We start from the raw sequence: 17295 nt of genomic DNA on the forward strand, positions 1-17295 counted from the left end.
AACAGAACCTGTAGGATAACACTTATGTCATTGGAAGCCCAGAGGGAGAAAATGGGTCCAAAAAATATTCACAGAAATATTGCCTGAAAACAAAAAAATTTGACAAAAAGACATAAACCTACAGGCTCAAGAAACTGAGTGAACCCCAAGTAGATTAAGCCCAAAGTTATCCACAACCACACTTAAACTTCAGAACCTGAAGACAGAAAAAACAATCTTGAAAGTAATCCAAGAGAAAAGGCACTTTTTACTCCCTACCAGGGACTCCAGTGCGAATAGCAGCCAACTTCTCCCCAAAAACCATGGAGGCCAGAGGAAGATGGCACATTTCTCAGGTGCAGAGCAGAGAGAGATTTGCTGTCGATGTGAATTCTATCTTGGGTGGAAATATCCTTCAGGAATGAATGGCACATGGACACCTTCTCAGACAAAGAAAAACTCAGCAAAGCTTTCGCTGGCAAACATACTTGTCTAAAGGACATACTCCATACGGGAAGTGATTAGAGGGCTCGGAAATTCAGAAAGGAAGAACATCCAAGTAGGTAAAAATAGAGGTCAACATATCAAACTGTCTTTCATTTTGATGAGTTTCTTAAGTCATTGTTGATGATCAAAGCAAAAATCATAGCAGCATCCGATGCGGAAACTCAAGGCAGATAGAAGAAAGAGCTAAGACAGTCGTAGCTGATGAGTCAGGAAAACGAGGTGGCCTGATGGAAGCAAGGTCTCTACGCTTCATGTGAGTGTGGGACACTCAGACAGAGGCCGGCAGCCTCAGCCCAGGGGGTTTTAGAAGCTGGTTTTAGAAGATGTCAGTGCTTCCATCACTGGTTTAGAGCAGATAAGACGAGAGGGGAGGACATAGATGATCCCAGGATCCTAAGGGGTGCCAAGCCTCAGTGAGCATCAGAACGCCCTGGAGGGCTTGTAAAACACAGGCTGTAGGACCCCAGCCCCAGAATTCTGCATCTGTAGGTCTGCGGTGGGGCTGGAGAATCGGCCCTTTCTGACAAGTTGCCTCCAGCACCGCTCGCCAGAGACCCCGCTTTGAGATGTGCCGCCAGCCACCCTTGGCTGATCAGGAGTTCCTGGGTCTCCGCTGAGGTCCCCTTAGACCCTCAGCCCCACAGCCTCACACCCCTAAGAGTTCTGGCTCTGTGCATAAACTGGGGAGCAGGTGTGTCCTGGAGGGACCCTGGGACTGTAAGTCAGGAGGCCTCGTCTTGCGGCTCAGGACCGGGTTGAGCTTGGCCAGGTTCCTCTGTGGCCCTGGGCCTCCAGCCCCCTTTCCGTGAAATGGGAGGAGCTGGGGCCCAGGGCGACGGCAGGAGTGAGAGGCGCCCAGCGGGCCTGGCCCGGCAGCCTCGCCCCGCTTCGCTTTCTCCAGCTCTGCTGTCTTTGGTTTCACATATCAGTTTTCACACAGGTTTCCTGTGACAAGAAGGCTCCTTGGCTAAAACAAGTGTGAGACCCCTGCCCTTGACATTGTAAAGGGCCCCTCCTGACCCTCATCCGGAACCTCCTCACAGGCCGTCCGGGGACACACGGGTCCCCGAGGCAGGTCTCCAGCTGAAGCCTTTTCCTGCGAATACGGCCTGTTTGGAAGGCCGTCTCTCCCTTCCCTCCGCCAACCCCCAGGAGAAAGGCACCCGGATTAACAGCACCCTCTGCTTGGAAGCTGGCCTTCCTGGAGTGGGCTGCAGGGCAGGGGGGGCCGGCAGGCGGTTCTGCGCACAGTGCCCGCCTCACCTCCGGGGGCTCGGTCCTCCGTCTTTGGGGACATTCCAGTGGCTCCCAGGAGCGCGTGCTGGGAATGGGGGTCCCTGGAGTCGGCAGGCGTGGCCGCTGCTCTTCACGGGCCCACAGACTATGGAAAGACAGATGTTCAGACACCCGGGGGAAGTCCGCACCCCAGGGTGGGTAGGGGTAGGGGTCCCCCCCAGGGATCCCAGCTCTGCCCTTTGTTCTCCTTCCGGGGCACGTCCCACACTCATCTCTGAGCCAGGAACTTCCGCTCTGTTCTCTCTAGATGTGGCACTGAAGTGGTTAATGATGGGGCGGGGGTTGGGGGGCGTCTCAATGTCCTGGGCCCCCCGGGGGAGCCAGGAAGGTGAGCGATGGAGGGGGATCCGTTGTGGGATTTGCACAGGGAACTCAGAGTCTGTGTCTCAGACTGGCCCCTTGAGAAGTTGGAAATTAGGGTTTTAATGTGAAACCCCCCAACTGCAAGCAGCTCCAGGGTTTTGAAAGGTAGTCTGCAGGCCCCCTCTGGTGGAGCTGGGCCTCTGCTGGTCACCTCTGGCTCAGGGTGGCCCAGCCCTGCCCACACAGGGCCCCTTCCCCCCTCTGCCCCCAGCTCTCCTGGTCAGCCGGGTGAGGGGCTGGCCAGGGGACAGGACACACGTGCCTGCCAGGCTGGGTCAGGCTCCATGGCGTTCCCGGGGTCAAGGGTGGGCTCGGGTACACCACCCCCTTCCCATGTCCGTCTTCAGTCCGTGCCCGGGGGATCGGGGTCTGGAATGAGGCAGGTGGGATGTTCAGGGCCCTCCCGTGTGACCCAGTCACCCCCCCACCCACCGGGGCGTACCCCCTCTCCCGCGCCCGGCCACGCCTGGCTGCCTGCGTGACAGATGTGCTGTGTCTGTTCCAGGGCTTCCCTATTCCAAGTCTGACCCTGTCTCAGGACATGGCAAGAATGGCTTGGACCACCGGGTAGGTACTCGGCACCCCGCCCCGCACACCCTCCCCCGCACACACATACTAACCAGCGCCCGGGGCTGATGCGGGGCCCACAGCTTGGGGACCACTTGGCCAGGAGAAGGGGCCCGGGGTACCCCGCTCACCCGCCTGCCTGCCTCTGCCTGCTGCCCCATGAGGGCCAGACCGCCACCCGGCAACACCCCTCCTCCGTCCGCCCCCAGCCCCCAGGGAGACCCCAGGGTTGGGGGGCGATGGGGCCACTCAGAGGAATCAGACCCTCGTAAGGCCTTCCTGACCCCCTCTCCTGTGACCTGGAGCCTAACGAGGACCAGGAAGGATGGAGGCGCGTCATGAGCCGTGTGGGCCCAGCGTCCATCTCCTCTCCTGGCGTGCCCTTGCCCCCCACGCTTAGTACCATGACCGTGCTCGCCTCCGACGGTGCCCTCAGCCCTGTAAGTGCTCCTGGGGTCACACGGGGGCTGGCGTCCTCTGCCCTCTCCTGCTGACAGCTGCTTTGAGCACCCCCTGCCAGCTCCCCAAATGTGGGGACGTGAGACTGTAGCCCAGACAGCCTAGCACCTGGTGTGTGCCCAGCCGGGCCCTCTTCCCAGAGCTTGTCTAGGCCCCCAAAGAGGAACCCCGGGCAGGCTGGGCATGTGGCGCTGGACCTCGCCCACGGCAGACAGGTGGACGCACACACACACCACACACATACACACAGAACACACAACATACACAGAACACACAACACAGAGAGAGAGAGAACACACAACACACAGAACACACACATACACAACACATACACACAGAACACACAACATACACAGAACACACAACACAGAGAGAACACACAACATACACAACACACAGAACACACAACACACATGACAAACACACACAGCACACACAGAGAGAACACACAACATACACAGAACACACAACACAGAACACACAATACACAACACAGAGAACACAACATACAGAACACACACACGACACACACACATAAGACACACACATATGCACAGAACACACAACATACAGAACACAGAGAACACACATGACACACACCACACACATACACACAGAACACACAACATACACAGAACACACAACACAGAGAGAGAGAGAACACACAACACACAGAACACACAACACACAGAACACACACATACACAACACATACACACAGAACACACAACATACACAGAACACACAACACAGAGAGAACACACAACATACACAACACACAGAACACACAACACACATGACAAACACACACAGCACACACAGAGAGAACACACAACATACACAGAACACACAACACAGAACACACAATACACAACACAGAGAACACAACATACAGAACACACACACGACACACACACATAAGACACACACATATGCACAGAACACACAACATACAGAACACAGAGAACACACATGACACACACCACACACATACACACAGAACACACAACATACACAGAACACACAACACAGAGAGAGAGAGAACACACAACACACAGAACACAGAACACACAGAACACACACATACACAACACATACACACAGAACACACAACATACACAGAACACACAACACAGAGAGAACACACAACATACACAACACACAGAACACACAACACACATGACAAACACACACAGCACACACAGAACACACAACATACACAGAACACACAACACAGAGAGAACACACAATACACAACACAGAGAACACAACATACACAACACACACAGAACACACACACGACACACACACATATGCACAGAACACACAAGACACACAGAACACACAACATACAGAACACAGAGAACACACATGACACACACCACACAGAGAGAGAACATACAACATACACAACACACAGAGAACACACATACACAACACACAACACACAGAGAACACACAACATATACAACATACACAACACACATACACAACACACAACACAGAGAGAACATACAACATATACAACATAACACAGCACACAGCACACACAGAAAACACAGAACATACAGAACACACACAACACATAAGACACACACACATAAGCTCACATACACATACCACACACACACACACACACAGCCCCAGGATACTTGCTGCCCCAGAGGCAGCCTCTTACCGGATGGAGGACACTGTCCACAGACTGAGCACGTCCATCCTCCCAGAGAAGCCCCTCAGACTTGTCCCCACTTGTTCCCCTGGGGTGGTCCTGTCCCCACGTGTGTAATGCAGGGAACGGTGACCCCTTGCACTGACCTCCAACGCAGGGTCCAGCCACGGGGCATGTCCTAGAACAGGGGCCCCATCACGGAAGCTGTGGGCATCCTCAGGCCCTGCTCCTTACCCTCGGCCTCCGTGGGCCCTGCTGCTGCGTCTGTCCCAGGCCCGGTGACTCTGTAGGGCTTGCTCAGGTGAATCACACGCATCTCACTGACAGCTCAGGTGAATCACACGCATCCCACTGACCACTCAGGTGAACCATGCGCATCCCACTGACCACTCAGGTGGACCACACACATCCCACTGACCACTCAGGTGAACCGCGCTCATCCCACTGACCACTCAGGTGAACTGTGCACATTCCACTGACCACCCAGGTGAACTGTGCACATCCCACTGACCACTCAGGTGGACCACACACATCCCACTGACCGCTCAGGTGGACTGCGTACATCCCACTGATCGCTCAGGTGAACTGTGCACATTCCACTGACCACCCAGGTGAACTGTGCACATCCCACTGACCGCTCAGGTGGACCACACATATCCCACTGACCGCTCAGGTGGACCACACACATCCCACTGACCACTCAGGTGAACCATGCGCATCCCACTGACCGCTCAGGTGGACCACACACATCCCACTGACCACTCAGGTGAACTGTGCACATCCCACTGACCACTCAGGTGAAGTATGCGCATCCCACTGACCACTCAGGTGAACTGTGCACATCCCACTGACCACTCAGGTGAACCATGCGCATCCCACTGACCACTCAGGTGGACCACACACATCCCACTGACCGCTCAGGTGAACCGCACGCATCCTACTGACCGCTCCCCTGTTTGTTCAGAATGGGCTGAGCTGAGACAGGCACGTGGCATGCTTCTCTGAATTTCCTTTAAGGATTTCTCCGCTCCTGTCCTCCGGTCCTGTCCACAGGAGCCCCGTGGCGCCGGAGAAGGTAGATCCTTAGGCTCAGCCTGCGGGTCCTGAGGTCTGAGGGAACGGGTCATAATGTTCCCTGAGTCTCTGCTCTGTGACTCAGGGGCCACGAGCGCCAGGGTCACTGGCTGGACCACGTCCACGCCAAAGCGTCCCCCCACCGCAAGCCGAGTCCAGGGGCTTATCTCAAGATGTGGGAGACAACTAAGTGGGTGAGTGTCCGCACCCGCAGGCTCGCATCCTTGGCGGCTGAGCTGTGCGTGGTCTAGGGAGAGTTCCCTCTTGGCTGCCATGCTAGAAGGATGCGGGGAAGGCATGGCCTCCAGATGCTCCACCCCCAAGGAGCCTGGGAACAGCTGGTGGAGACAGTCTAGCGGGGACACCGTCTCCAAGCCTCTCCTAGAGCAGACAGCAGACGCTTAAGCTTCACAGAGTTAAACACTGAGCCCTCCGGGAATGTTTCTCCTGCTGGCCTCAGGGTGGGGAGCAGAGTGTTAGAAAATCTGTGAGCCCTTCTCTACATCTTACGGAGTTGATAAAGACGGAATTCATCATCCCATGAGGACCTTTAGTTTTTCACATTAGACTAGCTGGGAGGTTGGTGAAAATCCTTGTTGACTTTTCTTTGGGATTCTTTTTTCCCTACTTATGTTCTCTCCTATTTTTTTTCTTCACTCTTTCTAAGACTCTCATGTAATTGTATGCCTGTTTTTTGGCCGGAAGACTGGATAATTGATGGCCAGTCTTTTACAGCTCAGCCATGTCAGATTAAGTTGTTTCTTGGTTTGTTTTTTTACTTTCTGAAAGGATTCTGGGTGACCTAAATTAGAAGCACAGATGCAGGGAGACCAAATCCCAGAGGAGAGGAGAAGAAAGAAATGGGAGAAAATTATGGCAGAAACACACAAAGGAACACTGTCTGGAAAAACCATCGAAGCTCAGCTGCAAGCTTCCTGATGACCAGGGCGCAGAGGCTGGTGGGACCAGCTGTTTGTCCTCATTGTCAAGTGAAAGGAAGTTAGTAAATCAGGAGGCGGAAATGCGCCTGGTTCTTGTTCCAGGATGGATTTGGAGCCAGGACCCTAGGTCCCACAAGGGGTTCCCTTGTGGCTCAGCTAGTAAAGAGTCCGCCTGCAGTGCGGGAGACCGGGGTTCCATCCCTGGGTTGGGAAGATCCCCTGGAGAAGGGAATGGCTACATGCTCCAGTATTCTGGCCTGGAGAATTCCATAGACTATATAGTCCATGGGGTCACAAAGAGTCAGACACGACTGACCGACTTTCACCTTCACTTTCATCCTAGGTCCCAAAGCTTGTTAAAATGTCCTGGTAACTAGCCAACCACAGAGCCTGACATGTGGTGGATAGTCACACCTCTCTGTAGGATAAATTGGAAAAGAACCACTTGTGAAAGTCTTTCCTGTGGACCAGAGAGCACCGGTTCCAACATGTGCCACCTGGCCTGCTATTAAGAGGCTAGAGAAATCCATGGACAGAGGAGCCTAGTGGGCTACAGTCCATGGGGTCCCAAAGAGTTGGACACAACCAAGTGACTAACACTGAACAAGGTAGAAGTTAAGGTTAAAAGTGAACTAGTAGTTTTAGTGGTATGAAGAAGGAACAATTCGTTCTTGATGACCCAAGTTATAAATCAGTTACAACATTCATAAACTTAAATGTACCAAGCAACATGGCAATGCCAGAGACCTTGATAAAATGCAAGTATGGAAAGCATTTTGAATAAGGCTCTTTTGAAATCAGATAAGAATCTAGTGAAGGAAAAACGTATAGAGAGCAATTTAATAGTGGAAAGAACAAAATTAAACTAATAGGGGTATGAAAAATCCATATTTTCTGAATTAGGTTTTCACATGTCCATAAAATATTATAATAGAAATGCTCATGTATATCAATATGAAGGAAACCTTAACGAAGTGTAAAAGTCTGATATTTTCCAACTGTGATGCTGGAAAGAACACACGCATTAGCGTCAGGCAGCCCTGAGTCCAGATCCCAGTTCTGCCACGTACCGGGTGTGTGTTTGGGAAAGTTACTTAAATTTCGAGTCTCTATTTCCTAGTCTTTAAAAAAAAGCATGGCAACCTACTCCAGTATTCTTGCCTGGAAAATCCCAAGGACAGAGGAGCCTGGTGGGCTGCAGTCCGTGGGGTCACAGAGTCGAATATGACTGAGTGACTGGGCGTGCGCGCACACGCACACACACACACACACACACACACACACACACACACTCATCCTTGCCTCTTTAAGCTATCATTAGGACAAATAACATGACGGTTGTGAAATCTTCTAAGCTCTGTAAGCCTAGTTCCCAAATGAATAATTATTATAGAGCACGTCTCCACCCTTTCTTACCTCCATGTCACTGGCTCCTAAGTAAAACGTGAGTTTTAGCCAGAAAAGAACAACAGTCAATGGTGAACGGCCACAGTTTTGTTCTCCCTGTTATCAATCCCAGTATAATTTTTGGAAACTAAAAAGCATTGGTTAAATCTTTTACAGTTCCATGTATTAGCTGTGTGATCTTGGGCAAGTTTCTTTACTTCTCTGAGCCTCAGCCATTACACGGTGATAATAATGCCCACCTCCTGAGGCAGCAGGAAGATGAGTGAACACGTGTGTAGGGCAGCTGACTCCTAGTAACACCAAACAAATGGGAGAGGTAAAGAGTTGGTTGCTTTTAGAGTCTCTGTTCTCTGCTGAGAACTGCAGAGGGGTCAGCTAGGGGTGTGCCTGTGGATGAGGGCTTTGTGGGATCCCCCCAGGCCGCTTAGCTGTCCCGCCAGCCCATGCATGGAGCCAGAGGCCCGGGGCTCCCCTGCACCAAAGAGGTCGTGAATGTCCCCCTACACTGGGCACTTAGAAGGTCAGGAGTAGACTGCTCTTCCCCTGCTCTGGACTGATACGATGCCCCGCCTCCACCTGGGGGTTGCCCCCCTCCCTGCTGAGAGTCTCTGGCCTGTCTCCGAGCCTGGCTGACCAGACGATGCAGGTCCCGCTGCCCGGAAGTGGGCTTCCCACAGCCCCAGATGGTGGTGATGGTCCGCGGCCGGGGAGCTTGCCACCTGCGATGCAGAGGAGTGGGCACTAGGGGGCAGCATTTCTCTTTCATATTCCGAACAAGCCCCGGGAAAAGGCCAAGGTGGGAGATAGACCCGCCTTGCTTTGTGCAGGAGGTTCCCTATCCAGACAGGTGCAAGGGCGGGGAGGATGTTTGTCAGCGGCCTGAGAAACCGTCTTCAAATATTGCTTTTGAAACTCCCAAGAGGAGCCCTTCACGGGCGACTCGGTGGGTGCAAGGTTGCCCGGCCCCAGGTCCCAGCGCTGGGACTAGGGTGCGGCGTGTTAGGCTCTTACCAAAGGACTCAGTAATCGAGATAAGCAAGATGCTCATACAATGTTTGTGAAAAATCCAAATTAATTTTTAAAAAATTGGCGAGGGACAAATGATCAGACGTGTAAAGACCGCCGCAGCCCTCCACTTACGCGCTCACCTGCCTGGCTGCCTCGTCCTGCCATCTCTGGGCCTCAGTTTCCCCCGCTCAGGATGAAGGACGTTGCACTGGGTGCCTCCGGAGGCCTCACCCTGCGCCAGGCTCGCGAGGATTGTGACCAGCTGCTCACTTGTCACCTCTCGCAGTAAATGAGTGCTGGAAGCCCTGTCCCTGTAACACAACCCCAGGGTGAGGCGGTAACGCCCCCCTGAACTGCAGGGCTCCCTCCGTGGAAATTTAACCACTGTGCCCAGTTTCAGAAGCGCTGGCCAAGAGCCCTGACCCGGGTCAGATGCTGTACCCGGGGCCAGACGTGAGCACACGTGAAATGTTTTCCTCCACTGCGGGCAGTGGACTCAAGGCCCAGACAGACTGGCCAGGACAGGGGCTGACCGGCCTACAGGGCCCCGGTGCCGGTGGCACAGGGCGGGGACCCTCCGGAGAGGTTTGCAGGATGACTTTTTCAGGTGGGCAAAGGGAACGAGAGCTCCAGACATCAGGGTTGGCCGCTGAGATGCCACGGACAGGTGAGGGAGGCACCTGAGAGGCGTGGCCGGGCTCCCAGGTCCACCGCCCCTCCGAGGGCCAGGCCTCGAGTGCCAGCATGCACAGACACGCTCATGACAGGGTCTGTGCCAGGGGCTTCACAGGCACCGGCCACCCAGGGCCCCTGGGGCCCGCTCGTCCAGTGGGACCGGAGGCCCCGTGCTGGAGCCCCAGCCCCGGTGAGACGCCCGCGGGGTCCGGGCCAGCTGTGGGACGGAGAGGCTGGGCGCCTGGGAGCTGTCATCTCTGCGGCTTAGGAGCTGGTGGGACAGGCAGGGGCGGCCTGAAGGCGGCAGGAGGCGCGTGAGCACACCCGCTCTTGGGAAGCCGGCGGCCTTTGCAGAGCCTGGTCTCAGCGGGCACCCCGGGCCGACCCGCCTCCCCCGCCCGGCTGCCAGGACCCTGGAGACAGCCTGCCCCCTGCAACCTGCCCCTGCTGCCCTCTCTCTTTCTCTTCCAGAATGCCAATGTGGGCCCTGGCGGAGCAGACCCGGATGCCGGCTGGGGCACGCGAGGTACAAGAGGCGGGGACCCCGCGGGTCTCTGGCTGGGGCAGGGGCCGCTGACGGGGCTCCACGAGTCTCGTTCCGAGACCACCCTCCCCCCAGGCGCCGCGGGCAGAAGGCTCCAAGCGCCCGGGAGGCGGAAGCCGGGGATGCGTGTGTCCCCGCCTCTTCCTGTCACGGTGGCGCTTCGGTTAGCCTCCATCCTGAGTTACCGATATGCTTCCTCTTCTCCCTGGGGTGTCCCCCTCTAATTCAGGTGCTAACTCAATGCTCCCCCATCTCCTGCCCTAGGTGCTCCCCTCTGGAGCACGGCCGACCCTGTCCTGACCGACTCCAGGTCACTCAGACGAGAGGTCTGTGTTTGAATGACCAGCCCAGGACAGGGCGGGGGCCAACCAAACAGCAACTGTCACGTCCACGGCAATAAGGGAGGCAGAGCAGCAGGGAAGCGCCACCTCGGGGCTTCCCAGACGGCTCCATGGGTGAAGAATCCACCTGCAACGCAGGAGCCCCAGGAGACGCGAGTTCAGTCCCTGGGACAGGAAGATTCCCCCTGGAGGAGGAGATGGCACCCCACTCCAGTATTCTGGCCTGGAGAATCCCTTGGCCAGAGGAGCCTGGCGGGCTGCAGTCTGTGGGGGTTGCCAAGAGTCGGAAGGGTAAAGTGGAAGGGTAAAGCCCGCCCAGCCCGCTCGCTAACACTGCAGCCTCCTGGGGCCTCGCACCGGCAGGATGGCCTGCAGGGAGGCTGGCGACTGGAGAGACCTGGTCACGTGGCTGGTGTCCGCTGGGAGGCTCTGCCAGCCCTGAACCGCGGGGCCGCGATGCTCACTCATGGTTGTTACCCAAGGGTGATGGGAGCCTGCTCTCGAGGGCTGGTCCACGCTGGATGCTGGAGTCGGGGCGAGGGGAGGGAGTCGCAGCCTGCACCCTCTGAGAGGTCTCCGGGCTCAGAGCTGGCCTGGCCAGGCCCCCCTCACGGCACACGGGGAATTCAGGGACCAGCCGCCCAGTGCCCGAGCCCCTCACTGGTGTCTCCCGCCCGAGAGGGAGGCTTTGCAGCCAGGACCCAGAGATGCCGCCCTGTCGGGGGGATGTGTGCTCACGGAGACCGCCCATCTGTACGATTTTATTTTGTTTTTAACAAGCTGCTTTTAGTCTGGAAGAAACAAAAATCTTTAATAAGCTAGCGTGTGGGGCTGTGTATTTAAAAGGAGGAGCTGAAGGGTGAAGAAAGTAAATACAGTAAGAGGCGGGTAAGCCCAGGGGGTAGACTGAGGCAGGTCTCGGGCTCCCCCACCCCCACCCCGGGGAGACAGCAGCCCAGCTAAGAGAGAACAGCGCTGCCTCGGGCTCCCAGGCTGGCCTCCAGTCTCCAGGCCACGCCTCCGCTCCTAGCTTCCCACGGGCCCCCCTGCCCCAGCTCCGAGGATGCTGCGGGGCGGAGGCGCGCGGCGCGGCTGGCCGCAGGGCGGGGTCCGGGCAGGATCGCTCCCCCTTCGGGCCGAGCCCGTGCGAGTTCTGAGCCGGCCCCTGTGGTCTCTGCTTCTCTTACAGAATACAAGGTAAGGGCCGCCCGCTCCCGCGCTGACCTCGGCCTGCTGCTCCGCGCCTGCCCAGGTTAAACGTTCCTTTTGTTGTGCTTTCCCGTGAAATGTGTGTGTCAGATGCTCACGCACGTACGTAGCTCTTCCTTGGCCTCGACTCGGCTCTTGGCCCCCTTCCTCACAGACGCACCCGCTCCCTGGGTGACCCCGGGCTTCCTTCTCCCTGCAGATCTATCCGTATGACGCCCTTATTGTCACAAACCGGATCCGAGTGAAGCTGCCCAAGGACGTGGATCGGACGCGACTGGAGGTGAGGAGGCCGCAGGGGTGGAGGGCCACGTCCACCGCACGTCTCTCCGCATACGGCGTGTTGACGCACGGCCCCGGAGGTCCCCATGGTGATGGTGCAGGGCCCGCGATGGGCTCAGAGTCAAGGACTCGAGTTGTTTCCAAGACCCAAGACCGGAGAAAGTGGTTATGTGCCCAGCAAAGATGGCTTTGCCAAGGGGCGCACAGCTGCTACGGTTTGGGGTTGGGAAGACTTCTTCACTGCGCTTAACTGGGTAACATTTGCCTCTTCCTTGAGCGCTGGGAAAATAAGCACAGTTCCTGGTTCCTTATCTGATCACCTTCACCCTGACCTTGAATGGTGCTTAACGCTGGGAGCCAGGGTATATTTAAAGGACCCGCAGGACCAGGGCACAGAGGGTGTGTGGGTGACATCTCTTGACCAGGCCCCACCACAAGCCATGGTCACAGGTGGTCAGCATGCATAAAAGCTTTCCTTCATCCTCACCATCCTTCCCCCAGGAAACCAATGTCCAACGATGGACCGCACCTCCCGAGCCATGTTGGGAAGGCTTCACAGGGGTGAGGGGTCTGGGGGCTCCTGAAGGCCCAGGGCCACCTGCCCTGTCTGGACTGGGAGCAGCTGTGGGGGTGGGTGCGGGCTCAGGAGGCTGCCGGGAGCGAGGCGGGTGGGGGGGGGGGGTGGATGTGGCCCAGGGGCCCCAGCAGTGCCGGGGGCTCTGCAGGGCTGCCAGATGGAAGCCCAATCCAGTCCAGGCCAGGCCGATCTGAAGTGAAGTGCAGTCTCAGGGGGTCCAGACGGACGCTATGGGGCCCTGATCTCCCTCATGACGTTGATATCTGCTGGGTGGGTGGCTACGCTCACGAGAGCCCCTCACCCAGGGCTCCAGGTAGTCGTGGCAAGGAGGGACGGGGACGCTGGTGTGGCTGCAGCAGTTGGGGGAGGGGGGGACTCAATCTTCTGTTGCGATGATGGAGCCTGACCAAAAGTTGTTCAGTCGCTAAGTCTGACTTAGCAACTCCACGGACTGCAGCACACCAGGCTTCCCTGTCCTGCACCATCTCCAGGAGCTTGCTCAAACTCATGTCCATCGAGTCCGTGCGACCATCCAGCCATCTCATCCTCTGTCGTCCCCTTCTCCTCCTGCCCTCGATCTTTCCCGGCATCAGGGTCTTTTCCAGTGAGTAACCAGAAGGGAACTGCTAGCGCGTCTGACCCACGGGGCTTCAGGGGAGGTCTGATGACACCTCCACACCCAGGTTCTCTCCTGTTCCCTGAGCGCCTCCTCTGTGTGTCGGCCTCACAGATGGACAGACTTTCACCTCCCCTCCCCCAGACTCGAAGTCTGGATGGAAGAGACCCAGTGGGGCTTCCGGAGGGGCTCTGGGACCTGGGACCTGGGGCCTAGAGACAGGGGGCGGTGCTGGGCTCTCAGATAATTATGGTATAAATAGGTAATATGGGGTAAATACGGCCATTTATCCACTTAACCCTTTCCTAGCAGCTCTTTAGTGATGCAGCTATTGTTGAGAGTTGAGAACATAAGGACAATATTAACTAACAAGACTGGTTTTTGTGTGTGATTTGAGGTACTAGCTTCCTTCCCTTATTGATAAACAACACAGTACTCTCTCATTTCTCACAACCTGCCTTAGCCAAAATCATACATGGAATGTTTAATTGCAAAGAAGCCTTTTTATTACCTGTGAATAATTGAAAAACATGCCATGCATTAAAAATACTTCACAAATTATTTACTCATGATTATGACATTAAGGCTTCCCAGGTGGCTCAGTGGTAAAGAATCCGCCTGCCAAGGGAGGAGATGCAGGAGATTTGGGTTCGATCCCCGGGACAGGAAGATTCCCCACTGGAGGAGGCTATGGCAACCCACTCCAGTATTCTTGCCTGGAAAATTGCATGGACAGAGGAGCCTGGTGGGCTGCAGTCCATGAGGTCACAAAGAGTCAGGCATGACTAAACACGCGCAGAAGGAGATAACGACTGTGGCCTAGTTCTGTGAACTGTCCGGTGTGGTCTGACGTTGTGCATGCGTGCTAACTCGCTTCAGTTGTGTACGACTCTTTGTGACCCTATGGACCTTAGCCAGCCAGGCTCCTCCGTCCATGGGATTCTCCAGACAAGCATACTGGAGTGGGTTGCCTTGCCCTCTTCCAGGGGACCTTCCCAACCCAGGGACTGAACCCAAATCTCTTAGATCTCCTGCACTGGCAGGTGGTCCTTTACCACTGGTGCCGCCTGGGAAGCCTGGGATGGACAGAGCAGGCCCCAGGTCAGGCTCAGGCAGTGCCCACCATGTGGTCTGGAGGGTGGGGCCCAGGGCAGCCGCCGCCTGGGCCTCAGGGTGACCACCCCTGAGCGCCTTGCAGGGGACACGCTCTGGTTCCTGCTGAGGTTGGGCCCTCGGTAACTGTGCTCAGGTCTCACTGCTGTAAAACCAGACACGTCCGGGCTGAGTGGCTCTGTCAGGCCCTGCCTCCGGGGATCCTGTGGTGGTGCATGGTTGTCCCCAAACCGTGAACGTCCTGACGGCTCCCACTCCCCCCGCAGGGGTGGCAGGGGGGCCAGTGAGCTCAGAGCAGGGTGCCCACAGCTCCGGCTCCTGACCCACCAGCGGCCGCAGGGCCACCAGCCCGCTGGGACTTGCTGCTTCTCTCCCAGGGAGTGGGGTGCCCTTTCACCAACTCCCATATCCCCCCCTTTATTTTGCCACAATACAGAATGAAGATGCAAAGTAGCAAATGGTTAATACATGTAAACATTTCCCTTTTATTAAAAAAAAGCCTTGGACATGAAGGTAATGAGTTTCATCACCCCCATTTCCAAGAACACCCCAGAGCGTGCGTTGCTCTCTAGTCATTCTCTTTCTGATCTCAGCCACGCCAGGAGGCAGACTGGAGGTGTTACCACACATGGTGTGTCTCACATCATCCAGGGTTGGGAGCTGGGCCCTGAGCCAGGAGGGGCTCCGGGGGTAGGAGGTGGGGTGCATCTCAGCAAGAGAGAAAGATACAGCAGTGTTTTCATCTCAGGGGAGAGAGCTTAATTTTTAATATAAAAACAGTTCATAACTCTTGTAAAAGTCCAGAAAAATATGAAGAAGAACGTAAACATTCCATGGAATTCCCCCACAGAGTCATCACTCCTGTTAGCCCCGGGGCGGACCTGTTTCCGGAAATCTTTTTTTTTTTCTTTTTTTCTCACAGATGCCCAGAGATAACTGAATTCTGATCTGGATAAGGAGGCTTGTTCTGCTGGTGCAGCTGGGCACCTACTTTGTTTCTTTTAAATTTGTTGGGGACCTCTTCCACGCCAGTTCTTGGGAGCCTGCCCGTCCTTTTAGACAGCTGCATGCTAGTCCCGTGGCCTGGTCTGTTGCCAGAAACTTGGCCTGTGTGCACTGCCGCCAAACTGAATCTCCAAGACGGGGCTTTGGGCCAAGTAGGAAAGAAGAGCTGAACTGCTCTGCCAGGCAAAGGGGGACTGTGTGCCCCAACCTGAGAGGGTTTTGTTGAGTTTTCTAGCAAAGGTTCAAGGGTGGAGTTGCTGATAAGATGTCTGCAGGGTCTGCAGTCATTTAATCTGGTCTCAGGTAATCTCTCGATGAGCTTTTCTGGTTGCTTTCAGCTTAAGGCCTCAAGTGGCCTTCCCTGGAATTTAGAGTGCTGACATCTTCCATTTATTGGGGGTTTTATTAGATTGGGTTAATAAAACTGGGGGCTTTATTGAAACTTCCCTGGTGGCTCAGACGGTGAAGCGTCTGTCTACAATGCAGGAGACCCGGGTTCAAACCCTAGGTCGGGAGGATCTCCTGGAGAAGGAAATGGTAACCCACTCCAGTATTCTTGCCTGGAAAATCCCATGGATGGAGGAGTCTGGTAGGCTACAGTACATGGGGTTGCAAAGAGCAGACACGACTGAGTGACCTCACTTTCACTTATTAGCTTGGTGCAAATGTAACTGCAGTTTCAGACTGTGAATTTCAAATCATTACAACTAGGCTCAGACACATCTTAATTAATCAAAATTAGAAACCATTACAATCCACAAATTTTTACCAATGAGAAATAAGTTTGCTTATCCCTGTAGCATAAGAATCAGTGCTTCAGGATTCGATGAACTCCTGGAAAACATATTCTACCTCCTGCTGGTTGTGGAAGCATTTTCCCTGCAAAAAGTTGTCGAGGTGCTTGAAGAAGTGGTAGTTGGTTGGCGAGAGGTCGGGTGAATGTGGCAGATGAGGCAAGACTTGTAGCCCAATTTGTTCAGCTTTTGAAGCGCTGGTTGTGTGATGTGTGGTCAGACGTTGTCATGGGGAAGAACTGGGCCCTTTCTGTTGACCAATGCCGGCTTCAGGCATTGTAGTTTTCATGGCATCTCATTGATTTGCTGTGCATACTTCTGAGATGAAATGTTTTCGACGGGATTCAGAAAGCTGTAGCAGATCAGACAGGCAGCAGACCACCAAACAGTGACCATGACCCTTTTTTGGTGCAAGTTTGGCTTTGGGAGGTGCTTTGGCACTTTTTCTTGGCCCACCCACTGAGTTGGTCATCGCCAGTTGTATAAAATCTACTTTTTGTCACACGTCACAATCCCATCAAGAAATGGCCTACTGTTGTTGCCTAGAATAAGAGCAGACGACACTGCAGAGCGCCGGTTTCTGTGATTTGCAGTCAGCTCATGAGGCATCGAGCTTTTTCCAGTTTGCTTCAAGTGCCGGACGACCGTAGAGTGGCCGGCCCTGAGCTCTTGAGCAGCTTCTCGTGTGGTCGTAAGTGGATCTGCTCCGATGATGACTCGGTTGTTGCCGACTTCCGATGGCCGGCTGCTCCACTCCTCATCTTCGAGGCTCTTCTCCTTTGCCAGGCGTCTTGAACCACTACTGCACTTGTATGTGCACTTGTTAGCAGTTCCTGGGCCAGATGCGCTACTGATGTTGTGAATTGTCTCCA

General features: G+C 55.1%; 1 protein-coding gene across 1 annotated transcript in view; it reads left to right on the forward strand.

Moving 5' to 3' along the window:
- Positions 1-17295, forward strand: part of ABLIM2 (actin binding LIM protein family member 2) — a 162391-nt gene that overhangs the window by 135286 nt on the left and 9810 nt on the right. Inside the window, exons 17-20 of the mRNA XM_061145432.1 lie at positions 2651-2712; positions 10417-10471; positions 12020-12027; positions 12239-12319. Coding sequence (XP_061001415.1) covers positions 2651-2712; positions 10417-10471; positions 12020-12027; positions 12239-12319 — 206 coding nt within the window. The remainder of the gene's footprint in view (positions 1-2650; positions 2713-10416; positions 10472-12019; positions 12028-12238; positions 12320-17295) is intronic.

This window comes from Dama dama, chromosome 6 (assembly GCF_033118175.1).
Source record: "Dama dama isolate Ldn47 chromosome 6, ASM3311817v1, whole genome shotgun sequence".
In the NCBI taxonomy this organism is placed as follows: Eukaryota; Metazoa; Chordata; class Mammalia; order Artiodactyla; family Cervidae; genus Dama; species Dama dama.